At 40.2% G+C, this 23,579-nt stretch overlaps 2 protein-coding genes across 6 annotated transcripts; one reads left to right on the plus strand and one right to left on the minus strand.

The window, feature by feature from the left end:
* The first annotated feature begins 567 nt into the window (after positions 1 to 567).
* Positions 568 to 2,683, plus strand: LOC134211149 (tRNA (guanine(37)-N1)-methyltransferase). Of its 5 annotated transcripts, none has more exons than XR_009978946.1 (5): positions 568 to 716; positions 775 to 1,691; positions 1,761 to 2,057; positions 2,175 to 2,327; positions 2,393 to 2,529. XR_009978946.1 is itself a non-coding variant. In XM_062687791.1 (3 exons), exons 1-3 carry the CDS (start codon positions 761 to 763, stop codon positions 2,567 to 2,569), a joined length of 1,680 nt encoding a protein of 559 aa, XP_062543775.1. In that variant the 3' UTR covers positions 2,570 to 2,683. The 5 variants fall into 5 exon arrangements, 1 of the variants encoding a protein (XP_062543775.1); XR_009978944.1 differs by having other exon boundaries at positions 569 to 716; positions 1,761 to 2,114; XR_009978945.1 differs by having other exon boundaries at positions 585 to 735; positions 799 to 1,691; positions 1,761 to 2,114.
* A 5,538-nt stretch (positions 2,684 to 8,221) lies between these two features.
* On the minus strand, positions 8,222 to 15,593 carry LOC134211152 (spindle and kinetochore-associated protein 1-like). The gene is made up of 3 exons (XM_062687794.1): positions 15,459 to 15,593; positions 14,724 to 15,380; positions 8,222 to 9,183 (listed from the first exon to the last, which is right to left on the minus strand). Exons 1-3 carry the CDS (start codon positions 15,577 to 15,579, stop codon positions 9,026 to 9,028), a joined length of 936 nt encoding a protein of 311 aa, XP_062543778.1. The 5' UTR covers positions 15,580 to 15,593; the 3' UTR covers positions 8,222 to 9,025.
* Positions 15,594 to 23,579: the final 7,986 nt, after the last annotated feature.

Here is a 23,579-nt window from a genome sequence, read left to right on the forward strand (position 1 = left end):
AAGTCTGGCCACGTCTGGCGAAGTGAAAACCGTGAGATTTTCCAATCAGAAAAAATCTTGTTAGATTACGGCAGCCCATGAAAAAGTTCAAGCTCTTGCACGATTATTAGCTTTTATTTATCACAAAGCAAAAACACTTTTTTCACATTTTATTCGCGAAAAATCAAATAGATTGTTGTTTAACTAGTAAATCCAAAAACAAATTCCTTTACCTTTTGACGTAGGACTACGTCTGTGTTTTCTATATTGGGGTATATAAGCCATTTTAAAGAAAGCTCAAATGACAGGAGACCAAACACTAATATTTACATTTTACAAAGAACATTTGCGAAAATGGAATGAAATGATGATGATGATGACGAAATGATGATGGTTTGCATGCAAATTTACCAAAACAAAGACCGAGCCGTTCACTCAAAATTTCGGTCAGCTGTTCGATATCTGTCTCATAAAATGACTTATTGAACTCAAAGTTTGGGTTGATTTATCTGTCCGTGTACAGATTTATCAAAATATAATCTGGCCACCCTGGGTTATAAGTAGCAGTCTCTTATCGTTTTTATCGTTTTTCTGTTGGTAAACAAAACATAAAAAAAACACAAAAAAAACATCAACAACGTGTCCACGCGGCGCGGTTACTTTCGATCTGGGGAATTTCGATTAATTTTTGCATCAATTTTCAATATTCGTCTTGTAAAATTCAATAAACTAAAAAAGTACTTTCAGTCTGACAAGGTAAACAAAAGATTAAACATTTTGAATGCTTCTCCACAGATTGTTGAGTGAATCTCTATCTAGAACTCCAGAGCTGTTAGCTGCTCGCTGGCGGCATTATTTTCGGAACATGTCCTGCGCGGATCTTATTCCACCAGCTGCTGTCCGTGGAATGACGGTGCTGGACAAGAGTGCTTTTGATAAACGTGTCACCGTTCCACAGCTAGTGGTTCCCCGTGAATTAGATTTCAATCAAATATGTTCATCTGTGAAAAAGCTTTTACTGAAGGTTGAAAAATACAAGCCGGTAAATTCCGCCGAGCGCAAAATAACGCTGCATCCTCTGGGAGTAAAATCATGGGAAGACCTGCAAGAGGCTAGCCTTGAAGATAAGGGTTTGAGCAAAAGCAATCTGGTTTGGGAGGAGATGAACCTTGGATATGATAATTGGAAATACGACGAGATATTAAAAGCAGTTTTGCCGGAGGACAAAGAGGCTATGACGGCGTTTTCCAGAGTTGGCCATGTGATACACTTGAACCTGAAGGATCATTTATTACCATACAAAATACTTATTGGCCAGGTTGTCATGGATAAAGTCGTTGGCTGCCGGACGGTAGTCAACAAGCTGGTCACGATAGATAACACTTACCGAAACTTTCAAATGGAACTGCTTTGCGGAGATGAAGACTATCAAGTTTCGTTGAAGGAAAATGGATGCTTTTTTGAATTTGATTTTTCAAAGGTATATTGGAACTCAAGACTGTCGACGGAGCATGGGCGTGTAGTTGAAATGTTGAATAAAGAGGATTGCCTTCTCGATGTGTATGCAGGCGTAGGGCCTTTCAGTATTCCAGCAGCTAAAAAAGGATGCATGGTTTTGGCTAATGACTTGAATCCCGATTCATACAAGGCTTTGATACATAACAGCACAAAAAATAAGGTTCAAAGCCGAATTACATGCTTCAACAAAAATGGTATAGACTTTATCCAAGACGAGATAAAAACGTTAATTGTTCAAAAAAACAAAAATAATACATTCGCAGGAAAAATTCATATTATAATGAACCTTCCGGCACTTGCTGTAGAACATTTAGAAAACTTTGTGGCCTTACTAGGCAGCGGAACAATCGAACTAAAGCACTTTCCATTAGTGCATGTTTATTGCTTCGCAAAAGGAGTTGACGATAACAAAACCCTAGCCAGAGATTTGGTGGAGAAAAATATGGGCATTCCGTTGAGGGACAACTTAAAAGAAATCGCATTCGTTAGAAATGTGGCACCTAATAAGGATATGATGCGAGTTACGTTCTATTTGACGCAAGAAATTTTATGCTCGAATGGTAAAAAGCTGAAACGATCGACATCAGATGATGTCCAGCAGGATGTTAAACGAAAATGTAACTTTTTATTAAATACTGCCAAGATATCTAATAATGTCTTTTCTATGTTTATTACAGGCGCAGAAGATTCCAATAATGGGCAAACGAAACATCAAAAATCGCAACCAACAGAAGCAGACCGCCAAGAAAGTTAAGAATGTATTTGCCGTTAATCAGGGAAAGAAAAGTAATGTGAAAAAAGCGAAAGAAGTAACATCAAAACTTAAAAAGGTTATTCTACACATGATTGATTTAATGGTTTACCGAATTTACTTATTAACAAATATCTATTGCAGATTAATGTGCAGGACAAACGTGAAAAATCGGATAAAAAATTCCAAGATCTGCACGCACATATTGTGGCCAAAAAGCCAGAAAAGAAATCCTCAAAGGAGAAGCCTGCTCCACAGAAAAACAAAAGTCAAACCAACACGAAACTGGTTGAAGCAAGTTTGGACAAGATGCAGATGTAATACGATGGAAGTTCTTTGAAGATAGCAGTACAAATGGAACTGTTAAGTATAAGTTATTTGATTTATTTTGCTTTAAACATTACAATAATATGGAATCCTAATGGTTAAAAATTATGGTTGACGCAAAATATGAATTGGTCAAAGGTGACAGCATAATCAAAAAGCGATAAACTATAGTGGCAGTAGTATATGAACATACGGGGCAATATGAGCTAGTGGGGGAGTATTATCTCCACTTTTATGGAATCTTGTTGCAGATACGCTATTGCGACTACTTAATAATGGCGGTTTTGTTACCCATGGATTTGCAGACGACTATCTAACATTGATGGTGGGTTTGTGCATTACCACTATAGAAGTAAATGGAATAGTGAAGTCTTTTTACTCAAATTGAGGAACTGAATTCAGTTAATACTCTACACCTTATATGGGTACCTGACCGGGTGACCAGCGCCGTAGCGTGCGGCTATCCGGGTTGGTCCGGTTACGGTATAAGAAAAAGAACAATTTTATTTAGTTACTAAATTTGTTGTTTGTTTTGTTACTAAATTATTAGCTACAGGGCCAATTAATAACAAACCAACTACATAGTTAAAAAAAAACCTATGGTGAAGATATTTTGAGAAATGTTGAGCAAACAAAAAATATTCTTTTCAACTTAAATAAGCATGTCGAATAGTTTGATCTTAGTTTTGACCGCTATTTCTCTGAGGCTTCCAGAACCAAATGGCCAGGAAAACGTATAGAAATCTCATAATGATGATGATGGTGATGCTACTACCATCTATTGTAGCAATGTACATGCCTTTAGGACTGGTCATAACAACATGACAAAAGATTTGATGATCTTGATATTATTATTTGTATTTGATCAAAGTCCCGTTAGAAGGGCCACAATGGGTTTGGTGGTTCCATAAGTAGAGACACTTTTGCAAAATCCACGGGATGAATAGATAATCTTCTTCCAGAAGAAGTTCGAACAATCTAGCTTTCATTTTTCATATTGAGTTTGTCCTTTATCCACAAAATGTTGTCAATCCTACTCTTCCTACCCAAATCACTTCAATCGGGTGCCCTGATGGCATTTTTATATAAAAATATATAATTGTTTAATATGCAATAATAATGAAATATTAGAGAGATGTACTAGAATTCGCTCATCAAATTAACCTTCGGGAAATTTCCTGGATATAATCAGAGAAAATGTTACGGTCAGAAAGGCGTAATAAATGTTATTAGTTTAAAATTGTCGGCTTTTCAATAGAAATTATTACCTCACAGTAGCTTAACATTTTAAAAATTTCAAAGTGAGGTAAATAGATGAATGATGAATGAATGAATAAATTAATGAATGACATAAATTTTTCAAATTTTTGAACAATTAATATTAACAATTATGTTTTAATATATGTAGCACTAAAGAACTGAAGAGCTGATCCAAGGAGCTGACTCTTTTCAATGAGCTGAACGGATCAGATCCGCTCACTGCAATGAGCTGTTTTGCCCATCTCTAAATCAAATCCTAGGTACCTAACTTTATTTGAAGACCATCTGTAAAATGACAAAAAATCTCATATTTAAAAACTGTGGATCAGTTTAAATGAGAAGGATGGTGTAGATTTAAGATAAATTTGCTCGTTTCATTCAGAAAAAAATATATGCAGTCCGTAAATGATCATTATAGCCGCATTTGACCCGCCGCTTGTCCGATCAAGGCCGAAGTGGCCTGTGCGGTATATAAGAGTCTTCTCCATTCGGCTCGGTCCATGGCTACACGTCGCAAACCACGCAGTCTACGTAGGGTCCGCAACTCATCTTCCATCTGATCGATCCACCTTGCCCGCTGCGCACCTCGCCTTCTTGTGCCCGTCGCATCGTTGTCGAGAACCATTTTCACCGGGTTATTGTCCGACATTCTGGCTACGTGCCCGGCCCACCGCAGTCGTCCGATTTTCGCGGTGTGAACGATGGATGGTTCTCCCAACAGCTGATGCAACTCGTGGTTCATTCGCCTCCTCCACGTACCGTCCGCCATCTGCACCCCACCATAGATGGTACGCAGCACTTTCCTTTCGAAAACTTCTAGTGCGCGTTGGTCCTCCACGAGCATCGTCCAGGTCTCGTGTCAGTCACCAGTGAGCCCAAGTACACAAATTCTTCTACCACCTCGATTTCGTCACCACCGATGAAAACTCGTGGTGAGTGGCTCACATTGTCTTCTCTTGAACCTCTTTCTATCATGTACTTCGTCTTCGACGTGTTGATGACTAGTCCGATCCGCGTGACTTCCCTCTTCAGTCTGATGCAGGCTTCCTCCATCTTCTCAAAGTTACGTGCCATAATATCTATGTCGTCGGCGAAGCCAAATAGCTGGACGGACTTATTGAAAATTGTACCACTCGTGTTAATCCTTGCTCTCCGTATTACCCCTTCCAAAGCGATGTTGAATAGCAGACACGAAAGACCATCACCTTGCCGTAACCCTCTGCGGGTTTCGAAGGGACTCGAGAATGTCCCTGAAACTCGAACTACGCACATCACCCGATCCATCGTCGCTTTGATCAACCGTGTCACTTTATTCGGAAATCCGTGTTCGTGCATTAACTGCCATAGCTGGTCCCGATCGATTGTATCATATGCGGCTTCGAAGTCGATGAATAGATGATGTGTGGGCACGTTGTATTCGCGGCATTTCTGCAGTACTTGGCGAATGGCGAACACCTGGTCCGTGGTGGAGCGTTCGCCCATAAAACCCACCTGGTACTGCCCCACGAACTCCCTTGCAATTGGTGCTAATCGACGGCATAAAATTTGGGAGAGTACCTTGTAGGCGGCGTTCAGCAATGTGTTGCTAGGTAGTTGCTACAATCCAGCTTATCGCCCTTTTTGTAGATGGGACACACGACACCTTCCATCCACTCCTGCGGCAAAACTTCCTCCTCCCAAATCTTGGTAATGACCCAGTGCAGCCCTCTAGCCAGTGCTCTACTACCGTGTTTAAATAGCTCTCCTGGTAGTTGGTCAACCCCAGGGGCTTTGTTGTTCTTCAGCCGGCCAATCTCCTCCTGGATTTCCTAGAGATCCGGAGCCGGTAGAATTATGTCCTGCGCGCGTTCCCCCAGGTTCATCACCATACCGCCATCTTCGTCTGCCACATCGCCATTCAGGTGCTCTTCGTAGTGCTGCCGCCACCTTTGGATCACCTCACGCTCGTTCGTAAGAAGGTTGTCCTTACACATATCAGGCTGTGGCACGTGGCCCTTACGTGAACGGTTCTTCTCATAGAACTTCCGTGGGTTATTAGCGCGGTACACTTGCTCCGTCTCTTCACGGTCTCGATCTTCCTGCGGACGCTTTTTCCTCCGGAAAATCGAGTTTTGTCTGTTCCGCGCCTGTTTATATCGTGCCTCGTTCGCCCTCGTGCGGTGTTGCAGCAATCTCGCCCATGCTGTATTCTTCTCTTCTACTAACTGCTCACATTCGCCGTCATACCAGTCGTTTCTCTGATCCGGGGGGAACCGTGCCAAGTGCAGCGGTAGCGGTGCTACCAATGGCGGATCGAATATCTCTCCAGCCATCTTCAAGAGACGCTGCGCCTAGCTGCTCTTCCGTTGGGAGTGCCACTTCCAGCTGCTGCGCGTATTCTTGGGCTACTCTACCGTCTTGTAGCCGCCCAATGTTAAGTCCGACTTCGACGCGTGTTGTACACCGTCGAGAGTTTTGAGCGCAGGCATACTGCAACGAGGTAGTGGTCGGATTCAATATTCGCACTGCGGTAAGTGCGGACGTTCGTGATGTCGGAGAAGAATTTACCGTCGATTAGAAAGTGGTCGATTTGGTTTTCCGTTTCTTGGTTAGGTGATCTCCATGTGGCCTTGTGGATATTTTTGCGGGGAAAGAAGGTGCTTCGGACTACCATTCCGCGGGAGGCTGCGAAGTTTATGCATCGTTGGCCGTTGTCATTCGATACGGTGTGCAGGTGTGTGGTTGGCGAAGTGCAGCCATGGACCGAGCTGAATGGAGAAGACTTTTATGTATTGCACAGACCACTCCGGCCGTAGTCTGATAATAGGGGCAGTAGGGGCAATATGAACATACGGGGCAATATGAGCCACCCTCATTTTGAGCTTATTGACAAGTTTTATCATGTAAAAGTTATATGATCTTTTCTTCCATATTACGATACTTTTTTCGCCTAAATAAAGGTTTTGGAAGGGTGGCTCATACTGCCCCAAATGGTGGCTCATATTGCCCCTATAGTTGGGAACACACATTGAAATCAATACATTTTCAAAAGTGCATTCCAACAATTTCCAAACGCATTTTTCGTCATTCATCGACGTAATATGAAAGGTAAAATTCTCTAGTATAAGTCAACTACATTTGAACGGTGTTGTTTTGAGCTTTCCAGCGCTTTTCGAAACGATTTCCTCAGGTGGCCCATATTGCCCCGATCACCTCCAAATAAATAAGAGAATGCTTCCTTCACATCTGCCCGGAATAAAGTGGGGGAGTAAATGACACCTTCTTTTAAAGCACGCACTTGCCCGGAATAATGCGGAAACGTTAATGTCTCCTTTAAAAGCACGCATAAGCCCGGAATAAAGTGAGGAAGAAAATGACACCTTCTTTTAAAGCACGCGCTTGCCCGGAATAATGCGAAAGAGTGAATGCCTCATTCTGTTTTTACACGATTTACATTTTCTCAAATTTTTACTCATCCTGAATGTTTATTTATTTATTTATTTATTTGCCGTCAATCAAATGTAGACCAATTATACTTTGTACAATAAATACTTATTATCTAGTTTATGTGTACTTCAGTCATTACCTAACTTGTCTAGAGAAGAACACTTTTTTTAGATTAGTTTTACTCATCGTTACATCAATTGTTTCACAATGTGCATTATAACATGTCATCATTCTATTTATTGGGCCATTTCTGCCATAGTTTGTTCTTTGATTATTGATATAAAATAGACTTCTATTTCTAAGTGGACGGATAGGGGCGTAAAAATAATATTTGCCAAAATTTCACTACTATCCACTCTTTGTGTGATAATATCGTTCATGAAAGCTATCATTGAGAATTCCCTGCGTTTTTTGAGTTCTTCTAGGTTAATTAATAAACACCGTGATTCATAAGGAGGCAATGGTAGAGACGTCCACCCTAGTTTTCGGAGCACAAAAAGAAAAATTGTTTCCGAACTGATTCTATGCGGTTTACATGTGTTTCATGATACGGAGCCCAAACTACACTGCAGTATTCTAAATGAGGCCTAACATGTGCAACGTACAAAGTTTTGATTGTGTAAGGATCATTGAAATTATAACTGAATCTTTTGATAAAACTAAGCATGTTGCTTGCTTTATAGATAATATTATTATAGTGATCTATAAACGATAATTTGGAGTCCAGAATGATACCTAAATCTCTAATTAGTTTGCATCTTTCAACTGTTTTCTGACCTATGTATATTTGTTCTTGTGCCGTATTGATCTTTCTTGTAAACGAGATTGAATGGCACTTTTTATATTCAGTTGTAACAGATCTTTCTCACCATATTTATCAAAACCGTTGCTTTCATTTTCAAACATTAGTAGACCAGATCGCTTACGCATTCCGACAAAGAGATCCATGTCATCTGCGTAAATTGAAACATTCAGGTAATTCAAAACATGATTCACATCGTTGACGAATAAGATGAATAACAATGGACCAAGGTGGGATCCTTGTGGTACTCCAGATGTAACCTTAACTTGTTTTGACAAACATCCATCAAATCTTACTCTCTGGGTTCTGCCAGTCAAATATGATTCAATCCATTTTATTAACCTGGGATTGAGGCCTAGCTTGGATAATTTGAAAAGTAAGAGAGAAATATCAATGCATATTAATTACCATGTGATTTTTCTTTAAATTATTTTGGATTTTTTGAAATATGTTGCATAGATTTTGGTGGCAAATTAAAGTCACACGATCGAAATGTTATTTTCGACTGATTAGTTTCTATTTTCAACTTTATTATTGAAACGCAATCTAAAAGTGAGGGAAAAAGTGAGTACGTTTTTTTTATTTTATTTTTTTTGACAAATTCGGGGTAGTGACCATTCGGGATAATAAGTTATTCGGGACAATATCCTTTCGGGGTACTGGCGTTCGGGTTACACCCGGTTCTTTTTTTACACGGGTGGGTTTTAGTTGATTACGACCTTCAGCGTTGATGAAACTATGAGTTAACCCCATGAAAAAATTCACAAAAAATCAAAGAAAATTCAGGTGGTATTTAAAAAGCTGTGAAAAATCAGGTTGACCGGGAAATTAAAGAATACCAACCGTGTAAAAAAAATATTGGGGTGACATTCGGGGCAGTGTCATAGAATAAAATAAACATATATTTATACAACCTTAAGAAAACAAACGGAATTAACGAAAGCATGGTATGAGAAGTTCAATCAACAATCGCGACACCAAAGATAATAGACGGTACCCTCATTCCTGGTTTCCTGGAGAATGTGTAAATGGCGCAACATCTGCAACTTGACGTTGATCTTTTTATCGATCAATCGTCCCATCTTTCGGGCGATGTCTCCTTGGGTGACAAATTTTATGTCTGAAATTAGAAGCAAAAATAATGATTTTTTTGAATTATTAGAAACAAAATGAGAGTTGAAATTAAGTGAAATATACCGCCGGAAATAAATATAAAGACAAGCATGATTTTCATATAGGGAATGACGGCTTTGGCAGGTTTTGTTCTATTATTGGCAGGGGGTTTTTTATGACTGACTAGGCTCAAATTTGGCCTAAACATTCTATGCATATCAAAGAATATTGTGGCCAAATTTCATAAAATTTGGTCGACAAAAATCCCCCTGCCAATAATAGAATAAAACCTGCCAAAGCCGTCTTTCCTCCTATTTTCATCATGTTCAAGGATCGGAAACTCGATTCCTCCCAACAAGGCCATTTTGTATGGAAAACGAGCTTGTCTTTATATTTTTTCCACCAGTGTATGTGCATAACAAACATCAAACCTTATTGTATTACCCAATTTGAAGACAAATGAATTTTCGAAAAAAAAAAAATGTTTGCTGCACACCACATTCTGGCTTACGACTTGAGCGTAATACAAGTTCATCTTAAAAAATATAAAAATTCTCGGAAGACACTTAGAACATTGGAACCATTGGACAGAATCAAATGAACATAATGGAGGACTATAGTTAGACTATTTTTTCTAATTTCATCGCCATCATATCTGCAACCTATCAACAGGTAACTTATGAATTAATTTATTATAGATTCCCAACTACGACCTGATCGCCTATTTACACAAGTAGCTTTATCTTTGTTATTGGCATTATGTTCCCCATCGCATTGGGACAATCCGTTTCATAGTTTATAGTTTTAAATACTTCCGCAAGTATTTAAAGGCTAGCCAAGGCCACGGGGGTTGACGGCACTGAAGATAATATTCATCTGTGTATCATATCACAACTGGAGCACTTCAGTGCAACTCTAACGATTCACAGTGGATCGGCTGCTTTGCAGACTGAGCCCCTGATCGTATGTCCCGGCATACTTATCAGGTATAGCTCTTTACATGGAGGATCCGCTAGGGCTCATTAGCACTTTCCAAGGGGTCGGGAAATTAACCAATTTCTCGTCAACTGGAAGTAGCGAAGCCAACGCGTGGCCACAGGTAGGATATGATAGGTTGTAATTCCGCGGTAAACTATTTCGCGGTGTACCATTTCGCGGTCTGTATCATTTGGCGGTAATCTGTTTCGCGGTTTATACAATTTGGCGGTATTCCTTTTTGCGGAATATATAATTTCGCGGCGCTCCGTTCCGCGGTATTTAAGCTTAACTTATCTTTTTAACTTTTTTTGTACTTTTAATACATAGTTCTTTTCTTCTTCTTCTTCTTGGCATTACATCCCCACACTGGGACAGAGCCGTCTCGCAGCTTAGTGTTCATATAGCACTTGCACAGCTATTAACTGCGAGGTTTCTTAGCTAGGCTACCATTTTTACATTCGTATATCATGAGGCTAACACGATGATACGTTTATGCCCAGGGAAGTCGAGACAATTTCCAATCCGAAAATTGCCTAGACCGGCACCGGGAATCGAACCCAGCCACCCTCAGCATGGTATTGCTTTGTAGCCGCGCGTCTTACCGCACGGCTAAGGAGGGCCCCTTTCTTTCTTTTCTACCAACTCTTAATTCCCTCTTCTTTATATGGCCGTTTTTTTCATTGTGTTTTCCTTTCTAGCATGTTTCTTTTTTTTACGCATTATTTTATGTTATTTCCAAGAGACATATACATTATTGTAAATATGATAATTAGATGTGTGAACTTTGCCATCAAGATGCACTATATCATATGATAAAGCTCGCTGTCTTAATAGCTTAAAAAGGTATGATATTTAGGTAGAACTCAGAAGACGGAAATTATTCATAAGGCAAAATGTATCTTCCTTAAATGTTAGCCGATATTAGACGAAATATCATGTGCTGCCTTCTTTAAATGTTCGCATTTGCCCGGTATAAGGTAAATTGTGATGTTTTGCCTTCTTTAAATATTTGCATTTGCCCGGTATTAGGCAAACTGTGTTGTTTTGCTTTCTCCAAATGTTTGCATTTGCCCGGTATAAGGCAAAATCTGTTGTTTCGCCTTCTTTAAATATTCTCATTTGCCCGGTAGAAAGTAAAATGTTATGTTTTGCTTTCTTTAAATATTTGCATTTACCCGGTAGAATGTGAAAGCTGTTGGTTTGCCCTTTTTAAATGTTCGCATTTGCACGGTATAAGGCGAAGTGCACATGTGTTGTTTCGCCTTCTTTACATAGTCGTATTTGCAAATATGTTTTGCCCACAATATTTTTTTGGGATTTGAATTTATACTGGTCTGGTGTAAACTCAATGATTATTTACTTACACAATGATTAGGGGAAACCGACAATTGTTGAACGGCTAATTTTGTCGCCTATTTTTGAAGTTCTATAAGAAATGCACAATAGGCGAAGAAATTAGCCGTTCAACATTTGGCGAATTACCCTAAGTGAATTTTGAGGCTTTTCAAAGCTAAAGAACACATTATTGAACTATTTGTAACATTAGTGAAATTAAACCTGCGAATTAGTATTAACCGCGAAAAAGTTCACCGCGAAATAGTACTAACCGCGGAATGGTATACCGCCAAATAATATAAACCGCGATATGATACTGAACGCGAAGTGGTAGACCGCGAACTGGTACACCACGGAATGTTTTACCGCGAAATGTCGTACAATCGTAATATAGATTGAAATTGAGAATCATGAATCGCAATAGATTAGTCTTCTATTTTAGAGACATTCAAATTTCAAATCAATTAGGAGTGGAGAACTATTTAGACTTATCAGGATTTGCATCAGGTTGGAAAATTCAAAATGGTAATTTCGATACAATTAAATGAATAGAAAATAGCTTAATGATAGGAATCTGAATTTATGTTTCTCCATAACAATGAATATTTCCTACATAAACATTGCATTGGTTCTGATGATAAGTCTTAACATAATACCTAGTAAACCAGAAATCAATTAAGAAAAAACCGTAGGAATAAAAAAAAATAGAAATGAAAAAATGAATGAAATATAGATTTAGGTATTTAGATAGGATTTTTTTGTTGTGTTTGAGAAATTGTTTACTTTACTATTAGAAAGAAAAATATTAAATTGAAATTCTGACCTAGAAGAAAGACAAAAGAAAAAAGTAGAGATTGAGCTATAAAAGAGAAAATAGAATTTGATAAAAGGAGAAAGCAGATATTGATAGATAGAGGAATTTGACACAGGATTTGTAAGGCAATACTTAACAATCCTTTTGTAATGATATGGAAATGCTAATATCATCTTCCAAACTTGGACGTACATGTTCATGATAGCATTAGAGGCGAAAGTATAGAATTGATAGTTCCGTTAGGATACGGCAGGCATGAAGAATGTTTTTATATAGAAGTCGATTTGAAAGCGAGCGGAGGGCAATATTTGTGATGGCACATATCGCACGCCTTCCTTCTGCCAAGCTCCCGTATGAAGGGGGAGGGAAGATCCTTTTGTAGTATACACACTGTATCTAACAATGACTAAAACACTAATAAGACGAAGTTATATAAGACATTTAAGTTGAAACTTAACAGACAACCGACAACAACACAGTGACAATAACAGATCTAAAATATAGAAGATAAGGTGTGTTTTACATTAATGACACAACTCACAATTATAGAAATAACTCAATAAATAATTAACGCTTAACGTACATACAAATAATACTGACATATTCAAATTTACATTTTAACTAGACTTTGTCCTATGTGACTGACTTGACTGACCAAACCACATTCCTGAAAGTTTTCAAGAGGATTATGTTAGCTGATTCCCACAGTCCGGTGTTCATTTGGTCAAAGTAGACTAGTTCTTCCGGCATAATCACTTGTCAACTTTCAAAAACCCATCCCGATCATAGCAATCCTAAGCGGCAAAAAAATCCGCAATCTGATCAAATGCCTGTCTGTCTGTGTGTATGTATGTGCACAAAAGCTATGAAAAACATTAGACAACTTTTCATATAGTAATCCTTAACCGATTTTCTCGCAACAAGTTTGATTCGAACGGTGGTAAAGCCTAGTTGATTACTATTGAATTTTATTACGATCGACTGTTGCGTTTAAAAGTTATTAAGAAATAATACATCGAACTGCACTATCTTCATATAAGGTTGGTGTCCTGGCTAAATGCGAGAAAGGCAGTATCACTACTCGGTGGATTAAGTTGGTTTTTTTTTTCACTTTTAGGTGGCAAAGTAAAGCTTCATGACGCCTATTCCCTACTATTAGTAAAAATTATTGAAAATGAAGCCGTTATAAGATTGTTCATATACCATCATTATAATGTGTGGTATTTTTTATTATGGCTATACAAAGTGAGACATAATAAAATAAGACTGGCACCACGTTCCTAGTTTAAAAAAAAAACTTCTACTCAGTGAGAATCCAGTAGTCAATTCCCTATGAATGTCTTGAATACATTGTTTATCAATAAAATGCCTAGCTAGCTAAATATAAGCGTGGCTACGACTCATCGTCACAGGGAACGCATCAGAAAAGTATTGCCGAAAAGAAGAGAACTCACATTATTATCACTGATGAAAAAGGCCTCTGTCTGACTGCACTACCATTCAAGGCTCCAAGACACGATGTCCGTTGGATCATGCAAATGCCCTAAATTAGTGCGTCAATGCCAGATATGTAACGCGGCATTAAACAAAAATTATCAACATATGATACCACCACGACAGGATATGTCTTTGGTTGCCATATCAGTGCTAATGTCGTAAGCCCACCCATCGTGGCAAGATCACATATCCGAGGGGAGGTACAAAGGATGTTGTGCTTTATTTTAAAATTAAAATTTCTAAATTATTTCAATAGTTTATATGCAAAGAATAGTGACTAGTCGATAAAATTAATCATGTTCCTTTAATTCATTGAGTTGAAAGTGGTAATAAACACAAACATAAAGCAGATATTGCACACGTTCATGCCCTGTCACGGAACAAATATTTTTTTGAGATTTTTGTAGCATGCCATTCATCCTTCACGTTTCTATAGATATTGAAAGGGGTAGATATGTGAACAGAACATCCGTGACATCTCCCATAGAAAATGAGAAATTGCAGTATCCCAACTGACCCCGACAGACGATTCGTCGTAATTTTTTTTTTTAATCTTTATTAAGGTGTTTTTTTTTATCTACAGATTAAGTTCAACACCGTCGTCGTAATTTTACAAGGGCTTATTCTGCTACTTACAATGCGACGCTTATAAATAATATAATATTTCGCTTCTATGGACCGTTATCGCCACATAGATCAAATTCAGACTAAATATTCCCTAATATGTTGAAAATCAGTTTAACATCTATCCTTAAATTGTTCTAAAACAATAAAAGAGATTTTTTTGTTTGAATTTTCAATAAATCGTAAATATTATGCCATAAGGCAGTGTATTGATTATACTCTAAGAAACGTTTCATGATCGAAATGTCTCAGATCGAAACATACAACCTATTTGGTCTTACTATAATTAAGGTACATACTTGGGAATGCCGTTTGCTGTTGATTGAAAATCTTCCATAGCGCCAGATCCTGCTGGTTGGTCACCGCCTTCTTATTCTTGTACAGCAAGGTATACTTTTCCTCAAAGCATGGAACAATAACCGTTTGCATGAATGCCATCAGTTCGTCCAGGTTCTCTCGGCCTCGCATATACTTAGGAATTTGTTCAAACTCTTCGTGATTGATATTGAAGTTGAAATCCAGAAACGAAAGGCATCGAGGCTTCATTTTCGCCACGAATGGCGATTTCTGATATTCGGACAATAACATCTTATCTGTCGTTGCTGTTTTGGTGGATCCGATTGGTTTCATTTGTCCGTTCTGTTCCTGCAGGACGTGTTTTATATTTTCCTTCTCACCCACCTTCTCCATCAAGTCAATTATAAGTAGCTGATTCCGTTGCATTTTTCTAATGACTTCTACATATTTAGTAGCAAGCTGTTGGCGAAATTTGGTTAAAGAATGTTTTGCCTGGTCAAATCCATTTTTTGAGTGGAGTAACTGTGCGTTGAGTTCGTTGACATCGGGAACAATATCCGGCTTACATGCCTGAAGCTCGAAAAATGTTTCCATTCGTTGAATCAAGCATACTTGCTTCTCCAATAAAGCTTCAATATTATCCATTTTTAAAGCGCTATCTGAAAATTAAAAGAAAATTGTTTTTATTAATACCTTTCCAGTAGGATATTTTAGTTTATTTACAAACGGTCACATACCTACAGTTACTGCCTGCCTGCCCTGCGTGAGTTTTAATGCTAATAACAATACAATCGAACCAAGAACGGAGAAAAAACGGGAACGTATAGTGAAAATTGCAAACAAGCGTGTAACGTACATTGTTGCATAGAAGCAGCATATAGGGTAAAATGCCCAATAGTGGACCCCCTAGTAGCGAAATTTTACTCTTCCTGTCATAAGGCTTAGAAATGTTCAACATATTAACTCTGCTTGATATCTAACAACAAGCTCTGCATCCCCTCTTCACGATACATACATAAAACACCCAAATACACGACGTTATTCGTTGAAATTAACATTTTAAAGTCTAACTGAATTCGCCCTATAGTAGACCCCCTGGGGGTCCATAATAGGAAATTGCTATATATAGTCGACACTTCATTTGATTTTCATGTCCGGTTTCGGGACGTTCTTCTTCCCTATTATGGACCCCCCAAAATATTTCTATAATGGACACTCTCGTGTTTATTTTTTATAGAATTGTAAAAAATCATCTAATTTGAGTTTCCATAGCATTTCCAATGCATGTAATCAAATCATAGGACTGTAAGGTAGGTTTTCCCGATAGAACTTCATAGCAAAATGTTGACATTGTGCAATAATAATGCAAAAATGGCTGGAGTGTCCACTATTGGTTGGGGGTCCACTATAGGTCACTTTACCCTAAGTGCTCTTATTCAAGAAAGGTATCTCTTTGAAGTACAAAACATACACATACACTATAGCAACATAAATTTATAATACACTCATGTTCTACTGTGGTCATAAGTAGGGGAGGACGGGGCGAGATCGCCAGCCGGGGCAAGATGGATACTCCTTAATTTTACTGCTAGTATCGGGCTACTGACATCCTATTGTTTAGCCCATCGCCAGATCGTAGCCAGGATGTCCCGGGCACTATTTTTTTCATATTGCTTTTTAGTGATGACAGCGGGCTATGTCTATTGTAGATGATGACACCACGCTTGACACAAGCTCGGTTAGTAGGGGGAAAGACGGCTTTAGCAGGTTTTGTTCTATTTTTGTCAGGGTTTTTTTTATGACTGATAATGCTCAAATTTGGCCTAAACATTCTTTGCATATCAACTAATATTGCGGCTGAATTTTATAAAATTCGGTCGACAAAAACCCCCCTGCCAATAATAGAACAAAACCTGCCAAAGCCGTCTTTTCCCCTATAGAGGTTGCTGACGTTCAATCACCTCTCTCTTTCAAGCGCCTACGAAGGATAGGGTTTGTTTTCATCGGGAAACGTTTCCCGATGAAAACAAACCACATCTTTTCAATGCGCTTGAAAGAGAAAGGTGATTGAACGTCAGCAACCCTTATGTCTTTTTCTCTCTAAATAACCTCACACACTGTTCAACGTGGTTAAACCTGGGGTTAAACCCCAGATAAACAGACTTAACACTATAGAGAAATTACCATCGACCATGACTTCAACGATTAATTTGAATTTGATAGATGTGCGTTTCACAACTAGAGGCGCTGTTACGTCTGTTTGTATGTGGTTAAACTATAGTCCAGGGGTCCCCAGCATGCTCACTATCAAGGGCCGCACAGAAGTTTTAAGCTGTTGGAGCGGGCCGCAGTATATTTGCAAGATTTGTTTTTCAGTTTATATTCAAATTAACAGTAGATATATCGAATATTTGAACAAAATATTTGATTCCTGTGAATCTTTTTTGAATAAATTATGTACTTCAATAAATTATGTAATCGATTCTGTAATTTTGATCTTATGTTATTCATGCTCGAGGTTTTTTATTCACTATAACTCTAGAGGGCTGCGAAATGGTGAGTTGACATCCGGGAAGGGCGCCTAACATAGCTCTGGTCCTCACAAGTTCCAATACTCACGCTTCCACGGGTCTTCCGATGACAATTGACCGCCAGCTAAGGGTTGCGTACTTAGCTGGTAGTGCAGCTCTGGGCACTGTTGTCCTTCTGACATCAGCTAGAGTGAGAGGGTGCGTCCTGTGGGGTCTGCCTAAGAGTTGGTGGGGTTCGACAGTGGGCTCGGTTGAACTTCTATAAAAAGCGACCGTGTGCCGCTCAAAGCGCACTAGCCTAGTCCGGGTGTTGGGTGGGACTATAAACAAATTTGATCCGACTGATCGAGCGTCTATTCACCAAGGAGGTGCGGCTCCAACAGCGTCTGTTCTGGCATCCAGCGGCTGAGTATGAAATGCTATTCCCCGAAAGCTATACCTAAGATGGCAGCTTCATCCCGTTAGATAGGGAACCTTGGGCCAACAACCTACTGTTCCCGAAACATCAATTTGTTCGAGAATCCGATAATGAAAGAATACGGACTGATTTTACGGCGACGACTCTTAGCGCGAAACAACGGACACGAATAGGAACATGGAACGTTTTAACCCTAGCCCAGCAGGGTAAATTGGCACACCTTGCCAATGAGGCACGCCGCATGAAGCTTGAGATCCTGGGACTGAGTGAAGTCCGTTGGCCAAACTTTGGAGAACACAGAACGCCGTCGGGACAAGTTCTGCTATACTCTGGTTTACGAGGTGAACACGCTCCCCGGCATCGCGGAGTTGGCTTCCTACTAAGCGCTCAGGCACACTCTGCGCTTATGAAGTGGGAACCTATAAGTGAAAGGATAATCGTTGCCAGATTTAGAACACGGGTCCGAAACCTTACTATAATCCAATGTTATGCGCCAACCGATGCTGCTGATCTGCAAGACAAAGAGAACTTCTACATACAGACAATTCAATGCCGTCGTAGATAGAATTCCGAAGGGTGATATCAAGATCTGTTTGGGCGACTTCAATGCGAAGATCGGATCCGACAACTCGAACCATGAGCGCATTATGGGACGCCATGGTCTCGGAGAAATGAGTGAAAACGGAGAGCTGTTCGCAGAATTTTGTGGTAATAACGACATGGTGATCGGGGATCGCTCTTCCCCCATCGACCGGTTCACAAGGTCACGTGGGTCTCCGTGACGGCTTTACAGAAAATCAAATCGACCACATCTGCATCAGCCGAAAATGGAAACGGAGCCTTCTTGATGTACGGAATAAACGTAGTGCCGATATCGCGTCTGATCATCACCTCCTCATCGGCGAAATACGCCTGCGCATTGCGCGGATTCGTCGGCAGGAGGAAAGAGTTGGACGACGATTCAACACACGCCGACTGGAAGATGCCACGGTGAAACGGTCCTTCGTTGAAGAACTGGAGACGCGTGCTGCAGATATTCCGGAAGGTGGCAGCGTGGAAGACCAATGGACCGGCATCAAGAATGCCTTCATCGCCACCAGCGAGAACAATCTGGGTGAACTACGCACCCAGAGAAAACAATGGATCACCGATGAGACCTGGAGGAAGATAGAGGAGCGAAGAGAAGCCAAAGCCCCGATAGAGCGATCGAAAACGAGAGGAGCCAAAGTCTTAGCCCGTCAACGATACACGGCTCTTGAGAAGGAAGTAAAACGCTCATGTCGACGGGACAAGCGAGCGTGGGCAGACTCTCTGGCCGACGAAGGAGAGAGAGCCGCCGCAACCGGGGACATTCGCCTCCTCTACGATATCTCACGACGCTTAAGCGGGGCGAAGATGAATGCAACGATGCCTGTGAAAGACGCGAATGATCAGTTATTGACCGACCCAACTGACCAGCCGAAACGCTGGTTCGAGCACTTCGAACAACTTTTTCAAGTGCCAACCAGGCCATCACCACCTCGGCATGATCTGCCTAGGATCCGACGTATTACACGTGTCAATACCGAAGCTCCATCACTGCTAGAGATTCAAACAGCCATCCAAAGCATGAAATCGAATAAAGCCCCAGGGGTCGACCGCATATCAGCCGAGATGCTCAAAGCTGACCCCATGACATCCGCACAACTACTGCATCGTTTATTTCGTAATATCTAGGACACCGCAACTTTCCCGGTCGACTGGATGCAAGGTATCTTAGTGAAGGTGCCCAAAAGGGTGACCTGACTGTATGCGATAACTGGCGAGGCATTATGTTGCTGTGTACCGTTCTCAAAGTTCTGTGCAAAATTATCCTAGCCCGGATTCAGGAGAAGATCGATGCGACTCTCCGGCGGCAGCAAGCCGGATTCCGTGCCGGAAGATCCTGTGTGGACCATATTGTCACGCTCCGCATCATTTTGGAGCAAGTCAACGAATTCCAAGAGTCCCTTTACTTGGTATTCATTGACTACGAAAAAGCTTTCGACCGTCTCAATCACGAGAATAGGTGCGCCCTGAGACGCAAGGGGGTTCCTGAGAAAATCATCGGCCTCATCGAGGCACAGTACGAGGCCTTTTCGTGTAGAGTGCTGCACAATGGGGTCCTGTCCGACCCTATCCGGGTCGTAGCTGGTGTGAGGCAAGGATGTATTCTATCACCGTTACTGTTCCTCATCGTAATCGATGAGATTCTGGTAGATGCGATTGACCGTGAACCAAACCGCGGGCTGTTATGGCAGCCTATAACCATGGAGCACCTAAACGACTTCGAATTGGCGGATGACGTTGCACTACTCGCGCAACGGCGCTCTGATATGCAGAGTAAGCTCAACGACCTTGCCGATCGCTCCTCCTCGGCAGGTTTAGTCATCAACGTCAACAAAACCAAATCGTTGGATGTAAATACGGTGACTCCTTCCAGTTTCACAGTAGCCGGGCAACCAGTGGAGAATGTTGAAAGCTTCCAATATCTTGGTAGCCAAATGGCGTCAGACGGCGGTACCAAGATCGACATAGGCGCACGGATCAAGAAAGCAAGGGCTGCTTTTGCGAGTTTAAGAAATATCGGGAAAAACAGGCAGATAAGTGAACGCACCAAAATACGAATTTTCAACTCTAACGTGAAATCTGTGCTGTTATACGCCAGCGAAACATGGTGTGTATCAGTGGAGAACACTCAACGGCTGCAGGTGTTCATTAACAGATGCCTGCGGTATATAATTCGGGCCTGGTGGCCTCACAACTGGATCTCAAACAACGAGCTCCATCGTCGTTGTCACCAGAGGCCGATAGCAACAGAAATTCGGGATCGGAAGTGGGGCTGGGTCGGCCACACTCTACGTAGGGGCGGAAAAGAAATCTGTAAGCAAGCATTAGACTGGAACCCAGCGGGACATCGCAGCAGAGGCAGACCCAGAGGCTCATGGCGGCGAAGCCTCAATAAAGAAATAAAAGAAGTCGACCGAAATCTAACCTGGCAACAGGTTAAAGCGATAGCCGGGCATCGCTCAGGATGGAGATCTTTCAAGTCGGCCCTTTGCACCACCGGAGGTGTACAGGATCCATAAGTAAGTAAGTAATAACTCTATAGAGATGAGTGACGTTTAGCGCTCGCACACTAATGTGCAATTCGTCATGTGTAAAAACATGTTTGTTTTCCTTCTGCTCATAACCTCAAAAATGATCGGGTCATCACAATGATTTCAAAAGAGTAAAAAAATATATGGAAATATACTCATTTTTACCCAATCTTTGCTGAGTTGCACCATCTAGGAGTGTTTGTTTTCCTTTTATCGTCACTCACACATTCGGACATGAGAATCTCAATTGGGATTCTGAGCAGTATCCACTATAGATTCTGAGTATTTTTTGTTCGAAATTATAAACACAATCCATCTCGAATTCTGAACAGAATTCGTTCGGGAATCTGAACTGAATCGGATCAGAATTTTAAACAGAATCCGTTTGGGATTCTGAAGAGAATTTATTCGCTATTCTGAACGGAATTCCGGTCGAGATTCGGGGCAGAATCCTTTCGGAATTTGTTTGACATTCCAAATTGTGTCCGTTTAGGATCCTGTTTGACATTCTGAACAGAATACGATTGAAGGTTCTGAACAGAATCTGTTTGCGATTCTAAAAAGAATTCTAATGGTATTCTGAACAGAATCCATTGATGATATTCAACGTATTTTCTGGAAGTAATAATCCACCAAATTTCAATTCATTTTCGCCAAAACCTAACTTATTTTGAAAAATAAAAGCATTCTTATTACGGAGCAGTGTATAACATCATTATTTTTACCTGTAGTTCAACCTTGAGTTCTTTTAAAGTGACTCGGGGAAGCACTATATTTCGTCTCTTTTTAGAATTATCACCTCGCAAATTTGAGGCGGCGTATTTCGGTTTTTAGTTGTTTGATATAACTGTTAATGTATCAGCATATAGATTGCGAGTAAGCACGCGTCGGTGATACTTTTTCAAAATCATATTTGTTGTAGAAAAAAAGTTAAGCATTCAATGATGAAAATGATGACGATTTGATGATTGTTAGTGCTTCCCGTGTCACCTTAAATCTGCGATTAAATACAAATTTATTATTATCATGACCCGGGCGATAATATCGAGTTATATTTGTTATCATCTACGTATGAAGTTATTATTTCATGAATTATAATGATAAAACCACATAAAACTATCCGCGATACATAAATCGTGCTTCAACATCATAGTGATGTGAACTTGACATGTTCACGAGTACATCGAGATACTGGGAATATTAAAAAGCTTTTCCTGTCACATAAAGCTTATCTTATCAATAGGCCATATGAAGTATGTTCTCAGAAAAACCTTCGTGAGCCTGCAGGAAAAGGCTTGGAGGGCCACATGCGACCCGCGGGCCGTACTTTGGGGATCACTGTTGTAGTCCAACTAAAGACTAGGAATCCTATAATGAGAGATATGCGAAAGCGGCCACTGTAAGCCAATCGAGCATTGAGAACTGTCAAAACGTGAGCCAAATGAACGTTGTTATTGTTGCAGATTGAGACGAGGTTGAGAGGTATTGAGATAGATTTTAAGAAAAGTTTCATCGAATAAACAATTTGTTTTACTTTCGCGAGTAGAAGTAATCTAGTTTATGTATCGTGTTTTGTCCATTTGTATTGCACTTTTATTTTAGTGATAATGCTTATTTGAACACTGTCAGTGCACAAACATATTCCAAATTATTATCAAATGCAAAGCCATATACAAGCTTCAACATTTTGCGCTGCGGCTGGAAGCGTGCTGGAAGCGTTTGCTAACAAAAGTAACAGCGTTGCTAAATCGTCTGGAAAAGTATTTGCATATCTCTCATTATAGGATCCCGACTAAAGACTTGACACTAAAAAATATTATAAAAACGAAATGAATCCGATATACAGTGTTGACCAGATTTTGTCACTCCCCGATTTTAAAACGTTTTCGATCAGATTTTGTCATCCCGAAAAAATAGAAAATTTTAGTCATTCTCTTTATTTCCTTAAATGATACCGCAAACAATAATGATTTTCATGAAATAACTTCCACTGCCGGTACTCGCATTCGGGAAAACTATGTTTGAATTTAATCACCCTTCCGATATCCTTCAGAACCTTCCCTTTACCATATATATTTATCGCCTCCCTCACCTCCTCCCTATTTAGGGCCCTCCTTAGCCGTGCGGTAAGACGCGCGGCTACAAAGCAAGACCATGCTGAGGGTGGCTGGGTTCGATTCCCGGTGCCGGTCTAGGCAATTTTCGGATTGGAAATTGTCTCGACTTCCCTGGGCATAAAAGTATCATCGTGTTAGCCTCATGATATACGAATGCAAAAATGGTAACCTGGCTTAGAAACCTCGCAGTTAATAACTGTGGAAGTGCTTAATGAACACTAAGCTGCGATGCGGCTCTGTCCCAGTGTGGGGATGTAATGCCAATAAGAAGAAGAAGAAGATTTATCGCCTAAAATTAAAATATTAATAGATAACTTGTTTTTCAATTACCAAAGATAAAACTAAATGGGACTGTTCAATCAAAGATAATTGCCTATTTCCGGGGATTAAACCACCCGACTTGGACGTTAATTTACAATGTTATGAAAACTCATATGTGAATATGTACGTTATGTGGAAGATATTGATTTGGAAAATGTATTGGAGGTAACCACTTTCCCTTCGATGGGACTCGAACCCATGACCCTACAGTACGCTAGACTGGTGCTTTAACCAACTAAGCAACGAATGACCTCCGTCGGCTGTGTATAGCCGCCAGACATTTTAAATACTCACGCTCCTCTAATGTGGACGTGAACAATACACATGTGGAAGTATTGGCTTGAGAAAATGG

Source organism: Armigeres subalbatus, chromosome 2 (genome assembly GCF_024139115.2).
Source record: "Armigeres subalbatus isolate Guangzhou_Male chromosome 2, GZ_Asu_2, whole genome shotgun sequence".
Taxonomy (NCBI): Eukaryota; Metazoa; Arthropoda; class Insecta; order Diptera; family Culicidae; genus Armigeres; species Armigeres subalbatus.

Coding starts and splice junctions, on each gene's coding strand:
- LOC134211149 (XM_062687791.1), top strand. CDS start 761: ATGCTTCTCCACAGATTGTTGAGTGAATCTCTATCTAGAACTCCAGAG. Junction 2,120..2,183: donor ATGTTAAACGAAAATGTAAC/TTTTTATTAAAT, acceptor CAGGCGCAGAAG/ATTCCAATAATGGGCAAACG. Junction 2,328..2,392: donor TAACATCAAAACTTAAAAAG/GTTATTCTACAC, acceptor TATCTATTGCAG/ATTAATGTGCAGGACAAACG.
- LOC134211152 (XM_062687794.1), bottom strand. CDS start 15,579: ATGTACGTTACACGCTTGTTTGCAATTTTCACTATACGTTCCCGTTTT. Junction 15,381..15,458: donor CAGGCAGGCAGTAACTGTAG/GTATGTGACCGT, acceptor TTTAATTTTCAG/ATAGCGCTTTAAAAATGGAT. Junction 9,184..14,723: donor ACAGCAAACGGCATTCCCAA/GTATGTACCTTA, acceptor TTCTAATTTCAG/ACATAAAATTTGTCACCCAA.